The sequence below is a fragment of the Castor canadensis genome, chromosome 11 (assembly GCF_047511655.1).
Source record: "Castor canadensis chromosome 11, mCasCan1.hap1v2, whole genome shotgun sequence".
Lineage (NCBI taxonomy): Eukaryota > Metazoa > Chordata > Mammalia > Rodentia > Castoridae > Castor > Castor canadensis.
The window spans coordinates 83,404,446-83,420,626 of NC_133396.1; the positions used below are offsets into that span (position 1 = coordinate 83,404,446).

Below are 16,181 nucleotides of genomic sequence, written 5' to 3' on the forward strand. Positions count from 1 at the left end.
CCTTTTTCTTTAACTTCTTTGTTTTCCATCTCCTCTCACCCTTCCATTCTAAATTACACCATTGTTATTATTACAAGCTAGAAAATACTTAATTGCACACAGTACAGGGACAATAACACCACCAAGGGCAATAACGGGAAGACAGAAAAAACAGGGAAACAAGTTTCCCCATGGCAAAAAATTAGTACAGGAACCAGAGGGAAATGAAGAAAACAAATACTCAGATCCAGTCTCCAACAAAATGAACATAAACAAAATGAAGATAAACTATGCCAAAGAACACAATGAAGTCCACGAGAACAATCTACAAGGAGAAATACTACAGGTAATCAATGAGAATGTTATAGAGATGATACTGGATATGGTCAACCAAAATGTACAGGAGACACTCAAGAAATTCCAAGACAACAAAAATAGAGAATTTGAAAAAGCACAAGAAGAAATAAAGGGAACCACAAAAGCACTGTATAAACACAAAAGTGAAATAAAGAACACGATTAACAAAGAGATAAATGAACTCAGGACAAAAATAGACAACATTAAAGGGGAAGAGACTCAGGATATGGAAAACCTCAGAAAGAAGAACAAAACAGAATTGCAAAACAAAATGTAAGGCCCAATCCAGTAGAATAAAACAAACAGAAGACAGAATCTCAGAACTCGAAGATGAAATGGTAATTAAAGGAAAAACCGAAGAACTATTAATTAAACAACTCAAGACCTGTGAAAAGAAAATGCAAGAACTCACCGACTCCATCAAAAGACCAAACTTGAGAATCATGGGCATCGAAGAAGGAGAAGAGGTGCAAGCAAAGGGAATGCGTAATATATTCAACAATATAATAACAGAAAATTTCCCAAAACTAGAGAAATCTATTCCCGTACAGATGCAAGAGGCCTCCAGAACTCCAAACAGACCAGATCAAAATAGAACTACCCCACAGCATAGCATCATTAAAACAACAAGTACAGAAACTAGGGAAAGAATATTGAAGTCTGTAAGAGAGAAAAAACAAATAACATACAAAGGTAAACCCATCAAAATCACAGCAGACTTTTCAACAGAAACATTAAAAGCAAGAAGAGCTTGGGGTGAGATCTTCCAGGCACTGAATAAAAATAACTACAACCCCAGGATACTCTACCCAGCAAAACTATCATTCAAAATAGATGGAGCAATAAAAGTCTTCATGATAAGCAGAAACTAAAACAATATGTGACCACAAAGCCACCACTACAAAAGATCCTTCAAGGGATTCTGCACACAGAAAGTGAAACCCAACATGGCCATGAAAGGACAGGTAGCACCAAACTACAGGAAAAGAAAAAGCAAGAAAGTAGAGAGTAACCTCAACTTAGGTACACACAATCAAACCTTCAAACAACTAAGACAACTAAATAACAGGAATCACCACATACCTATCAGTACTAACACAACGTTAATGGACTTAATTCCTCCATCAAAAGGCACCGTTTGATGAACTGGATTAAAAAGGAAGATCCAACAATTCATTGCTTACAAGAGACCCATCTCAATGACAGAAATAAGCCGTGCATACTATCTGATCACAATGCAATAAAACTAGAACTCAACAACAAAAGTAAAGACAAAAAACATGCAAACAGCTGGAAACTGAATAACTCATTACTTAATGAACAATGGGTCATTGATGAAATAAAAGAGGAAATTAAAAAGTTCCTGGAAGTCAATGAAAATGAAAACACAACCTACCGGAACCTATGGGACATAGCAAAGGCAGTCCTGAGAGGAAAGTTGATAGCCATGAATGCATATATTAAAAAGACTGAAAGATCCCAAATCAGTGACCTAATGATACATCGCCAACTCCTAGAAAAACAAGAACAAGCAAATCCCAAAACAAATAGGGAGAGAAATAATAAAAATAAGAGCTGAAATCAATGAAATAGAAACCAAAAAAACCATACAAAGAATTAATGCAACAAAAAGTTGGTTCTTTGAAAAAGTAAACAAGATTGACAGACCCCTGACAAACCTGACTAAAATGAGGAGAGAAAAAACCCAAATTAGTAGAATCAGGAATGTAAAAGGGGAGATAACAACAAACACCATAGAAGTCCAAGAAATCATGAGATACTACATCGAGAACCTATATTCAAATAAATTTGAAAATCTAAAAGAAATGGACAGATTTCTAGATACATATGATCATCCAAAAAATGAACCAAGAGGATATTAATCACCTGAATAGATCTATAATACAAAATGAAATTGAAGCAGCAATCAAGAGTCTCCCCAAAAAAGAAAAGTCCAGGACCTGATGGATTCTCTGCTGAATTCTATCAGACCTTTAAAGAAGAACTGATACCAACCTTCCTTAAACTGTTCCACGAAGTGGAAAGGGAAGGAAAACTGCCAAACACATTTTATGAAGCCAGTATTACACTTATCCCAAAACCAGGCAAAGACACCTCCAAAAAGGAGAACTATAGGCCAATCTCCTTAATGAACATGGATGCAAAAATCCTCAACAAAATAATGGCAAACCGAATTCAACAACACATCAAAAAGATCATTCACCACGACCAAGTAGGCTTCATCCCAGGGATGCAGGGGTGGTTCAACATATGAAAATCAATAAAGGTAATAAACCACATTAACAGAAGCAAAGACAAAAACCACTTGATCATCTCAATAGATGCAGAAAAAGCCTTTGATAAGATCCAACACCATTTCATGATAAAAGCTCTAAGAAAACTAGGAATAGAAGGAAAGTTCCTCATCATTATAAAAGCTATATACTTTATATAGCCAGCATTATACTTAATGGAGAAAAACTGAAACCATTCCCTCTAAATTCAGGAACTAGACAAGGATGCCCACTATCTCCACTCCTATTCAACATAGTACTGGAATTCCTAGACAGAGCAATTAGGCAAGAAGAAGGAATAAAAGGAATACAAATAGGTAAAGAAACTGTCAAAATATCCCTATTTGCAGAAGACATGATCCTATACCTTAAAGACCCAAAAAACTCTACTCAGAAGATCCTAGACATTATCAATAGCTATAGCAAGGTAGCAGGATATAAAATGAACATAGAAAAATCATTAGCATTTCTATACACTAATAATGAGCAAACTGAAAAAGAATGTATGAAAACAATTCCATTTACAATAGCCTCAAAAAAAATCAAATACCTAGGTGTAAACTAACAAAGGATGTGAATGACTTCTACAAGGAAAACTACAAACTTCTGAAGAAAGAGATTGAGGAAGACTATAGAAAGTGGAGAGATCTTCCATGCTCATGGATTGGTAGAATCAACATAGTAAAAATGGCTATACTCCCAAAAGTTATCTACATGTTTAACGCAATTCCCATCAAAATCCCAATGACATTCATTAAAGAGATTGAAAAATCTACCATTAAATTTATATGGAAACACAAGAGGCCACGAATAGCCAAGGCAATACTCAGTCAAAAGAACAATGCTGGAGGTATCACGATACCCGACTTCAAATTATATTACAAAGCAATAACAATAAAAACAGCATGGTAGTGTCACAAAAACAGACATGAAGACCAGTGGAGCAGAATAGAAGACTCAGATATGAAGTCACACAACTATAACCAACTTGTCTCTGACAAAGGAGCTAAAAATATACAATGGAGAAAAGACAGCCTCTTTAACAAAAACTGCTGGGAAATCTGGTCAGCAGTCTGCAAAAAACCGAAACTAGATCCATGTATATCACCCTATACCAACATTAACTCAAAATGGATCAAAGATCTTAGTATCAGACCCCAAATTCTAACATTGGTACAGGAAAGAGTAGGAAATACTCTGGAATTAGTAGGTATAGGTAAGAACTTTCTCAATGGAACCCCAGCAGCACAGCAACTAAGAGATAGCATAGATAAATGAGACTTCATAAAACTAAAAAGCTTCTGCTCAACAAAAGAAATGGTCTCTAAACTGAAGAGAACACCCACAGAGTGGAAGAAAATATTTGCCAGCTATACATCAGACAAAAGACTGATAACCAGAATATATAGGGAACTTAAAAAACTAAATTCTCCCAAAATTAATGAACCAATAAAGAAACGGGCAAGTGAACTAAACAGAACTTTCTCAAAAGAAGAAATTCAAATGGCCAAAAAACACATGAAAAAATGCTCACCATCTCTAGCAATAAAGGAAATGCAAATTAAAACCACACAAAGATTTCACCTCACCCTTGTTAGAATGGCCATCATTAGCAACACCACTAACAACAGGTGTTAGTGAGGATGCGGGGAAAAAGGAACCCTCTTACACTGCTGGTGGGAATGTAAACTAGTACAACTACTCTGGAACAAAATTTGGAGGCTACTTAAAAAGCTAAACATTGATCTACCATATGATCCAGTAATACCACTCTTGTGGATATACCCAAAAGAATGTGACACAGGTTACTCCAGAGGCACCTGCACACCCATGTTTATTGGGGCACTATTCACAATAGCCAAGTTATGGAAACAGCCAAGATGCCCCACTACTGATGAATGGATCAAGAAAATGTAGTATCTATACACAATGGAATTTTATGCAGCCATGAAGAAGAACAAAATGTTACCATTCACTGGTAAATGGATGGAATTGGAGAACATCATTCTGAGTGAGGTTAGCCTGGCCCAAAAGACCAAAAATCGTATGTTCTCCCTCACATGTGGACATTAGATCAAAGGTAAACACAATAAGGGGATTGGACTTTGAGCACATGGTAAAAGCAAGAGCCCACAAGGGAGGTATGAGGATAGGTATGACATCTAAAAAATTAGCTAGCATTTGTTGCCCTCAACGCAGAGAAACTAAAGCAGATACTTTAAAGCAACTGAGGCCAATAGGAGAAGGGGACCAGGAACTAGAGAAAAGGTTAGATCAAAAAGAATTAACCTAGAAGTAACACACATGCACAGGAAATTAATGTGAGTCAACTCCCTGTATAGCTATCCTTATCTCAACCAGCAAAAACACTTGTTTCTTACTATTATTGCTTATACTCTCTGTTCAACAAAATTAGAGATAAGGGCAAAATAGTTTCTGCCAGGTATCGAGGGGGTGGTGGGGAAAGGAAAGGGGCGGAGTGGGTGGTAAGGGAGGGGGTGGGGGCAGGGGGGAGAAATGACCCAAGCCTTGTATGCACATATGAATAATAAAACAATTAAAAAAAAAGAAGAAGAATTAACCTAGAAGGTAACACACATGCACAGGAAATCAATGTGAGTCAACTCCCTGTATAGCTATCCTTATCTCAACTAGCAAAAATCCTTGGTTGTTCCTATCATTGCTTATACTCTCTACAACAAAATTAGAGATAGGTTTCTGCCAGGTATCGAGGGGGTCAGGGGGAGAAGGAGGGGGTGGAGGGGAGAAGGAGGGGGTGGGGGGTAAGGGAGGGGTTGGGGGAGGGTGGAGAAATGACCCAAACATTGTATGTACATATGAATAATAAAATTTAAAAATTAATTAATTTTATTAATTTTAATAAAAATTAAAAAAAAAGAAAAAAAAAAAGTTAAACATATGGGCTGGTGGAGTGGCTCAAGCAGTAGAGCACTTGCCTAGCAAGTGTGATGCCCTGAGCTCAAACTCCAATACCATAAAAAAAAAAAAGAAACCCTCCTTTAGTCAAAAGTTAAACATAGTTATCAAATGGCCCAGTAATTCCACTCCTAAGTTTATACTCAAGAGACACAGAAACAGATATTCATACAAAAATTAGTATGTGAATGTTCACAGAAACATTATTCATAGCAGCCAAAAAGGGGAAACAACCCAAATGTCCATAAACTGATGAATAGATAAATAAAATGTGGTATTACTGTGCAATACTGTATTATTTGGCCATATTAATGAAGAAATGATATATGCTACAACACAGATGAGCCCTACAAACGTTGTTTAGTGAAAGAAATCAGTGACAAAGAATCACATATAAATATGCTATTTATATAAAAAAATTCAAAACAGGCATGTCCACTGAGAATGGACACAGAAATTAAGATCAGTGATTGTGCAGGGGAGGGGAGTCGCTAGTAATGGGTAGTGGGTCTCTTTTCAGGGTGATGAAAATGAAGCCCTTGCTGATGTCATGGCACTTGCTTGTCATCCCAGCATCTGGGGAGGTGAAACAGGATTACAAGTTTCAGGCCAAGCCTGAGCAAAGTCAGCAAGATTCTATCTCAGAAGCAAAATATAAACAAAAGGTATATGGCTCAAGTAGCAGACTTGCCTGCATGCACTGGGCCCTAGGTTCAATCCCCAGTGCGGGGGTGGGGGGTGATGAAAATGAAGTCCTCAAAGAAGTTCAAGTCTAGGGTATACGTGACAAGTAAAGGAACAAGGGTGCATGTGGTTGTAGAAAGAGTGCTATATACACAGAGTGCTAAAGCAGACTAGGTAAGCACTCATTGTTGAGGGCAAGTAAAAGTAAATTAAATGAAATGGGGCAGGGAGGGTCCCTAAATAACGTGTATGGAATCAAAAGAAGACAGTCCTTTTAGAGAATCGGAAGAATTAGTGGATTGTGGTAAGAAAAATGCTGGGCTGGGGATGTAACTCAGTGGTAGAGCACTTGGCTAGCTTGCATGAAGCCCTGAGTTCATTCCCAGTGCTGCAAAAAAATAAAAAAGAGGATAAATGCTAAGAGTAAGGGTTGGAGATGGACTAAGGATCGTAAAGGGACTTTGATACTACGCTAAGTGATTTGGACTACACATTGACTGGTCTGAGAGGATACCGAAGATTTCAAACACATGAATAACTAAATTAGCTTCAACGTTTAGAAAAAAATCACTCGCTTACCACATAGTTAATGAATAGAGTGGGGAAACATCAGAGGATGAGGAGTCCTATTTGGTAGTTCAATACAGTAATCTGGTGGCTTAAATGAAGTATCAAAAGTCACATAGTTTCAGACACATAATAGTCACTCAATACCTGTTGGTACTTACCAGATATTAATTGCTATGTTTTTTAGTTTCATGATTTTTTTTAATTGAGATTTTATTACACTTGATAAAGTGACTCTCCTACCTGTAAAAATGTTGATAAGGAGCCTCTAAAGCCTAATCTGAGGAAAGATCATAACTAAGAACTACATTAATACGGTGCCAATTACCAATGATGAACTATTCAATGTTATTCATGATTAGTACATATGGTAATGTCAAGAAACAGAAATGAAGCCATGTGCCTGTAATTCCAGCTACTTGGAAAGGTGAAGCAGGAATATAGTAAGTTCAAAGACAGCCTTGCCATCACAGTAAGACCCCCATCTTGAAAAATCAAAGAAAAGGAAATGTAAATGTCAGCGAGGAAATGTGCAATAAACACAGGCTTTGGAGCCAAAATAAAGTTTAATTCTGTGATCTATCACTGTGACCTTAAGTAAATTTCTTAACATCTCCAGGGGTCTTAGTTCCCCAATCTGTGGAGATAACAGTATCTTCCTTAGAAGACCGCTATGAATACTAAGTGTAGGAAAAACAACTTATACAATACTTACATAACTAGGTTCTCAAGAAATAATAACTGTTATTACATGAATAAACTATTTTGTAAATCAGCCAATAGGAAAAGCCAGCACTTTGCAGGGTAGACATTGTTCATTTGCAGAAATAAAATTAAGAAGTCACGGAAAAGCAATGTTTAAACTATTTGTCAGAATATACCAAACTGTCATAAACTAAAATGTGTTAAAGAAAAATGTTCATCACCTTCGATCATGATTCTTGTATCTTGAAGACTCAGAATAGCTATCATATGAAGGAGAAAACTTCTGATGCTTTGAGTCGAGGGTTTCTTCTTTACTCTGAGAGAGTGAAACAGACTGACTTATCCTACAAAGAAAATAATTGATTAAACACTCAGTTTTCAATAAGAAAAATATTTTAAAGAATGTTTAACAGTAATATGAAAAAAAACTTGAATGCATAGAAATAATGAAAAAACTGCTAGAAAGTATTTGAGAATAAAAGGCACTCAATAATAAAAAAGGAAATATATAAACTATCTTGTACTTTATTAAGGTAAGTAAACACATGATCACTCCTACGATCAATGAATGTAAACAGACTTAAAATCTATGAATTAAACAGTCAAGATATGATTTAAAACCATGCACACACACACACAATGTCACCCAGCTCTGCCTTAAAAAACTCTAATGAATTTTCATTGCTCTTAGAATAAACTCTAAAATCCTGAAGTCTGTAAGGTTCTACTATAATGCATCACCTCATACCATTTTCCTCTTTGCTCTCTCCTTCCAGTCACATTGGTCTTTTTTTACTAAAATATGTCATGTTTGTCTTCCTTCAGGGCTTTTGACCTGCCTGTTCTTACCTCCTTTATATTACTGATTGCTCATCCATCAGATCTTACAATAAGCTTTACCTCCTTGTAACCCTCTCTAACTTTGAGCCACAGGCTATTCAAATTCCAGTGTTATATATCTCTAAGGCATGTGTGCCTTTCTTTCAAAACGCTTCTCTCAGTTTGGAAGTGTTCATTCACTTAACTGAATATTTGCCTAATGTTTCTCTTTTCTGCTGGACTATATGCCCATAATTGTCTTCCCAGTACCCAGAATAGTGCCCAAGACATAAGAGATACTTCATTACATATTTGCTGAATGAATGAATACTAACCTGTCTGTTTCAGCTCTGGTCCTAAATTGTTTCATGAAGTTTGGAAAGTGCTGCCGCTGGGGGTCATACAGTGTTGCTAGGGGAGCTCCAGAAGTGATGGCATCTGAGATATGAGTTCGTGTTAATTCTGCCATCTAAACACAAACACACATAAAAGTAAAAGTAGATGGATAAAGATAAAGTCAGAGAAGAACAAATTATCTTGGAAAGATCATTGGATTGAAAGCAAGCAAATTCTGCCACTATTAGATAAAATATTATGGGCAACAGATTCATCTTATAAAAACAAAGGGTTAGAATACATTTTTTTGGCCATATAGGGATTTGAACTCAGGGCTCTATGCTTGCTAGGCAGGCACTTTACCACTGGAGTCACGCCCCCAGCCCTTTTGTGCTTTAGTACTTTTTCAGGTAGGGTCTGGTGTCATAGCCTCCCTCAACCCTGCCAGTCTCAGATGCAGTCCTCCTACCTATGGCCTCCTGTGTAGCCGAGATTGCAAATGTGAGCCATGGTGCCCAGTCAGAACATAATAACTTCTAATTTTGTAGCCCGCTATAACAATCTACAAATCAGACAGAAAACCTTCAAGTCATACAATAAGAGTAAACCAAAAAATTAAGTCTTCCTTAAGAATTAATTCAATTATTCCTACATTTGTCCTACTCTTAACCACTTTTGCTACTATGATGTGTATTACTCACTTGGTCATTTACTCAATAACTTGGTCAGTTATTCTTTCTACTGATGACTTAAAAGTGCTTTTGAAATCTTTTGTTAATGTTTTCTACATTAAATCTCTACATTAAAATTTTGAGAAATTCAATTTTATTTACATAATCCCATAGTACCCAACATACAATAGATTTTTGGATTTTTAATAATGAGGCATTTCACAAATAGTCCTAACTTTTGCTTTAAAAAATTGTACTTGCTGAAATAAAATGTAACTATACCTGTAAATTATATCTTTTATGGAGAAGGAAATGAAACTATTTCTGGCTTTATCCTTGGTACAGTAAAAGAAAAGACAAAACATTGTCATACAAAGCAGATAACGGCTCCCTGAATGCAAACTGGGGACTGATTGCAAAAAGACATGAAGCAACTTTCTGGAGTGATAGAAATATACTTAAAGGACAGACTACTGGAGGTCCACATGTTCCCCAAAGATGGCTATAAGCCAGGGAGAAATGCCCCCTCTCCTTCCCAAGAAACACCTGTTCCGCCAAAATCTTCATGCCAAAACATATTCCTCCCACCGGCAACAAAAAAAACTATAAAACCTGCTGTCCAACCCACATTGGGGGACTACTGGTTTCCGGGTCCTGCTGCATGTCCCCCCATGTGGCATTTTCTTTCTCTTCTTTACAAATAAAACTTCTCTGATTTTTGCTGCTCAAGTTTCTGCCTTTGGCATCTATCTATGTGCAGAATAAAGGACCCTCACCACCTCAAAATCCCAGTGTTTATTCTGATTATGATGGTATTTCTAGGGAGATACACATTATGTGTTTAAAACATATGCATTATATTGTTTGTAGATTACATTATCAATAAAGTTAAAGTTTTTCTAAAAAGCTTACCAGAAGGCAGAAATTTAGAGTTCTTCTCCACCTCTACCATACATATATAGTCTAATCAGTGATGTCTCTTATTTCAACAGGGCCCCTGCTAAAAGTCACTAAGTCAACATATGTATTTGTTACATGTGAGAACCCCATTACTGCTAAGATTACTTAGACTGACTAAAAAGAAAAAGACTCTCAGTGATTCTTACCTCACAGATCTGGCGAGCTGCATCTGTGGTAAGGCGAGCAGTCTCTGTTTGCTGCGCTGCTATTTTACAAGTCGCGTCTTGGAGGACTTCAGTTACTTCCCTTTGTGATTTAACCACCTGCTGTAATGATTCTGCATGGACCTATGAGTAAAGAGGATTTAAAAAGAAAAGTTTAGGTTCAGTCTCCCCTCCACCTAAATTAGTTTTGATTTAAAATTTGTTTCATGGATCAAATGCCTTGCGAAAAATACACTTGACTTCAACCGGAATTTCAAAGTTAAAGTCTTAGCTCCATCATTCAGAGTTGATGTGCTTGTGGATGACTAACTACTATGTACCTCAGCTGCCACTTCTTCAAATTGGGAATAAGTCTTGACTACTTACTTCTAAGTGTTACGAGAATTAAATGTCATGAAACTGTCCCATATAAAGTACTAAAATATTATTTCCATCCTTTCTTTTTACTCTTATATAATTAAAGAATGCTACAGTAAAATTTCTAACATAAAAATTTAGGTTTAAAGAACCAGTATCTACTGCAAATTACATTACCTGAGCTGCTTTGTTTCGGGTTTCTTCTAATTGTCTCTGACACTCCAGAGCTTCTTGTTCAGCCTTCAGTTTCAATAGGGCCAAATCTCTTTCATGACGTTGCTGCTGGGCCTTCAAAATAAAGAAGTGGACAAAATATTTACTCTAAGACACCAAACCATTTTAACACAGTGACTATAAATATAATGCTACCTTTAACTCTTTTCCTTTTTTGAGACAGGATCTGGTTATGATACCCAGCAGGGTCTGGAACTAACTGGCAGTCTATCTCAGCCTCCTGAATAGCTGGGGTTGCAGGTGAGAACCATTCAGCCTGACTCATAATGCTATCTTTCTAATACAAATTATTTAGAGCAACCAATTACAGCCTAAAGGAACAGTCATCAATTATTTATCACTTACTGAAAATATTTAGTAACCACCTACCACATATGAATATAGAAATACAAAAAATTTCCAAGGCATCCAAAACAAAAAATAGAGTCCCAGAAAGCCAATTTAGAAACTGAAAACTACGACATCCAACTCATCAGAAGATAGAAAAAATATGTCCTATGTGTAAAAATAAAGATAATGCTTCATATCTCAGAATTTTGGTTTGTTTATTTTCATTAAAAATGTTACCTCCAGAAAAATTAGTCTTTTTTTGTGGGTGGGTACCAGTGGCATGGGGGTGGGCACAAGCAAAGGGTGAATGAGGGTTTATACAGTGGATGTATTTTGTATCCATATATGAAAATAGAAAAATGAAACCTACTGAAATTGTTCTAAGAAGGGGGAAGATGAAGAACGAAGGAGGGGATAAATCCAACTAAGATATATTGTAGACACATATGTAAATATCACAATGTATGCCCCTGTACAACTATTATATGCTAATAAAATTATTTAAAAAAAAAACCTGCCTCCCAAAAGATGTCCTTTTCACTAGGACATTTTCTTGCCATTATTCCCTACAATGCTAGCAATAAATTTATGTATTTTTACTTCTTCTGGAATAGCACTAAATAGCAGAGAGAAGTTCTCTAAAAGGGGTTAGTTTATATATAAAGCTGCATTAGTGTCCTGAACAAATGTGGACATTCAGAATCATAATGTACCCTGAAATGGTAGAAAATCTCAGTGTTCACTCAGATTTCAAGGTCCACATGGCCCTTCACTCCAAAGAGTTCTTTGGAGTTCTTCAATCTGGTGATTCTCAACAAAGTTGACATCAATTCCTCCCCACCCTTCACCAGGGAGTATTTGGAAATGTCCAGGAAGTGTCTACTGTAACTGTAGATTGGATTGGATTGGATTGGATTGGACTATTGTTATTAGTGAAGGGGTACAGGAATGTTGAACTCCCTGAAAAGTTTGGCAAAGCCCCATACAAAAAAATTTCTTTGGGCATTTTGGGAATAGACGGAAAATAAAACTGAAAAAAATCATCTACAATAGTAAAAACAAAAAACTATAAAATATTTAGGAATGAAATTTAAAATTGTAAGAACTTTTATAAATGTCACAATGTGCCCCCAAGTACAATAATTAAAAAAAAAAAAGAAATTCAAAGTCAGACCTCTAATGAAAAACTATAAGGCTGAGAAAAATATTAAAATAGAAAAATTGCATTATGCTCATAAATTAAAAGATGTAATATGGTTAAGATGTGAATTCTCCCCCAGGCTAACTGATACATTTACTGCCATTCTAATCAAAATCCCATCAGGCTTATTTTTTGTTTGTTTTTGTATTTGTTTTTTTTTTTTCAGTAGAAACAAACTACTTCTAAAAGTTATGTGAAATGTAAAAAAGATAGAATAGCTAAAACCATCCTGAAAAAAGAGGAACAAAATTGTAGATTTTCATCCTGATTTCAACACTCACCATAAAGCCATACTGAAAAATGACACTGTAATACTGGCATTAAGTATAGACAAACAGATCAACAGAAAAGAACAAAATACAGAGGAGACCTACACACAGCAGTTATTTAACTATGGATAAATGTACTAATGTAATTCAAGTCTTTTAAAGGAAATGGTGCTGAAACAATTGATTATACATATGAAAGAAAAATAGTTTTAACTCCCCTTGTGCATATCAACCCCAAATTAACTTGATACAGTCACACAATTAAAAATAAAGGCTAAAACTAAAAAACTTTTTGGGAAAAACAAAAGAATATCTCTGTTAAGAGTATCTTAACAGCTTAGGGTAGGCAAAGGTCTCTTAAAAACAAAGGCACAGCCAGACATGGTGGTGCATACCTGTGATCCCAGCACTTGGGAGGCTAAGGCACAGAAATGGCAAGTTTGAGGCTAGCCTAGGCTACACAGGGAGCTCCAGACCAGAGTTTTCTGTCTCAGAAATACAAATAAGACTGCCTCAAAATTAAATACTTCTGCTCTTCAGAAGATATAATTAAAAAAATGAAAAAGTCAAGAAATGGGATACAATATTTGAAACACATCAAAAGGACATGTTTCTAGAAAACATAAAAAATTCCTATGACTCTGTGATTAAAAAGACAATCCAAAAGATTAAATACATTCAGAAAAGAAGATATAAAAATAGTAAAATAAAAAAACAAGGAGATGACCAGCCTCCTCAGTCATTAGGGAAATACAAATTCCAACCACAATGGAAAGAGAAAACACTACAAATGACTACCTAACTTTCATATGTCACTAAAACAAAGCATAAGGCTGGGCAATCGTGGTTCGTACCTACAATCCTACCTACTCAGAAGGCAGAGATCAGGAGGATTGTGGTTCAAGGACAACCTGGCAGACAGTGAGACCCTATATCAAAAATATTCAACAAACAAACACACACACAAAAAGGGATGGTGGAGTGGCTCAACTGGTAGAGTCCAGCCTACCAAGCATGAGGGCCAGGTTCAAACCCCAGTCCTGCCAAAAAATAAAACATAAAACAAAGCATAAAAAATGGAAATCAAAATATTTGAGAAAGAAGAATTATGTTATTGTTCTGCTGCCAAACACTGTATCTTCAGTTTTCTTTTTAGTACCCTATGTGGTAAGTTTTTCCCAGGGTTATTTATAGGTACCATATAACAGATTTTTTTTTTCCTTCTTAGCAGTTTAAAAGTTTTAAAACTCATCACGAAGAATAGTTTAAATAACAGAGAAAAGAGGAAAACCCACAGAAAGATACAGAAGAAAATTCCAATACCTTTATGATCTGAGCCAAAGACACACTCTCCTGCTGAGCAAGTGAAATACCTCTAACTCTTTCCACATCTGACAGCTGGCGCACAGACTCCTCAATGGCATTCAGATAACTGAGTTCTGCTGCCATACGATGTTGGAGGCCAGCAGGAGAAAAACGCCTAGAACCTGGAGGAGGGCATAACAGTTGTCAAATGGAAAAGTTCACATCAATTTACATCTCAGATTTCTGAAATTTATTTCTCATTTTAAGAGCCAAAACTGTATGCTGTCCTTTGTAGCAAAGACAGTGACTTACTAATATAACGTATTTATTTTAATAGTTACTTCTTTCATGTTTTATACATGTGGATACACATGCATGTATATACATACATACATACTTGGACACAGACAAACATATACATATAAACACTCAGACATTTTAGGTGAATTTTGATAATGCTGGCAATATGGAAAAAAATCACCACTATTCACTCTCAAGCTTTTCAATATTTAATTTCCTGCACTGTTTTTAATACTTCAAAGAGTAATCACATTGGCTTGAAATAACATTTCCCTATGGCTCAATTTAAAGATGAGGAATTTTCAGGAAAAAAAAAATTTTAAATTCTAACTGCATAAATCTACTTGCCTGGTATTGAAGCCATCTCTGTTTTGTTCACATCAGTGAAAGATGTAGTGGGCTTAAATCCTGTTGTAGTTGGAGGTATTATAGTTGAGGATTTAGATCTTTCTAATGAAGTTCCTGGAAGGTCAAACTGTAATAACTTCTGGGAACTTGGAGAAAGGGGAGAAGTTGGAGTTTTCTGAGATCTTCCCTTGTCTGATGAGCCACTAAAAGTTTTGTTTCATAAAGACATGAGAGAAAGGAAACTACTTTCAGAACCAGCTAAAAAAGCGTAAGAATAACGTACATTTCTTTATCAACATTAGCTTTAAAAAAAAGCTATGGTTTAGGCATTTATTCATTCAACTTAGTCATTAGGCTGAATGAATGATTTTCAATACTCCTTTAATTGCTACATTTACAGTAGTGAACAAGCTAAGCATAAACCCTACTCTAACTAAAATAAGTGGACTCGAGTAAATTGACAATTATTTCCTTCTGGAATATACCCATATCATGATTCACTCACTGCATTATAAAAAGTCTTCTAAAATAACCATTATATACCAATAAAAATACAATCATATGTAAAAGACTGTATCTTATAAAAGTGTCTTAAAATATGTCTCTGGAAAAGAATAAATATCATTTTGCATTTAAATATAAGAAATGATACGCATTACTCTTTAGTCATTCCCTCCTTTGTTAAAAGTTGCAGAAAAAATATTTTCATACTTATTTTTAATATTTAATGTATGTCCATTTGTTTATACCTAGCTTTTAAGATCACATCTTTTCTTTTTTTTTTATTGTTTTATTATTCATATGTGCATACAAGGCTTGGGTCATTTCTCCCCCCTGCCCCCACCCCCTCCCTTACCACCCACTCCGCCCCCTCCCTTACCACCCACTCCGCCCCCTCCCTCTCCCCCCCACCCCCTCGATACCCGGCAGAAACTATTTTGCCCTTATCTCTAATTTTGTTGAAGAGAGAGTATAAGCAATAATAGGAAGGAACAAGGGTTTTTGCTAGTTGAGATAAGGATAGCTATACAGGAAGTTGGCTCACATTAATTTCCTGTGCATGTGTGTTACCTTCTAGGTTAATTCTTTTTGATCTAACCTTTTCTCTAGTTCCTGGTCCCCTTTTCCTATTGGCCTCAATTGCTTTTAAGGTATCTGCTTTAGTTTCTCTGCGTTAAGGGCAACAAATGTTAGCTAATTTTTTAGTTGTCTTACCTATCCTCACCCCTCCCTTGTGTGCTCCCGTTTTTATCATGTGCTCAAAGTCCAATCCCCTTGTTGTGTTTGCCCTTGATCTAATGTCCACATATGAGGGAGAACATACGATTTTTGAAGACCACATATTTTCACTAAGCTTTTTATTA

General features: G+C 36.0%; 1 protein-coding gene across 7 annotated transcripts in view; it reads right to left on the minus strand.

The window, feature by feature from the left end:
• Cep350 (centrosomal protein 350) overlaps positions 1–16,181 on the minus strand; it is a 168,055-nt gene that overhangs the window by 84,054 nt on the left and 67,820 nt on the right. For all 7 annotated transcript variants that reach the window (XM_074047329.1, XM_074047325.1, XM_074047327.1 and 4 more), the window contains 6 exons: positions 14,818–15,020; positions 14,188–14,351; positions 11,008–11,118; positions 10,456–10,596; positions 8,678–8,811; positions 7,745–7,867 (listed from right to left, as the gene is read on the minus strand). In XM_074047329.1, coding sequence (XP_073903430.1) covers positions 7,745–7,867; positions 8,678–8,811; positions 10,456–10,596; positions 11,008–11,118; positions 14,188–14,351; positions 14,818–15,020 — 876 coding nt within the window. The remainder of the gene's footprint in view (positions 1–7,744; positions 7,868–8,677; positions 8,812–10,455; positions 10,597–11,007; positions 11,119–14,187; positions 14,352–14,817; positions 15,021–16,181) is intronic.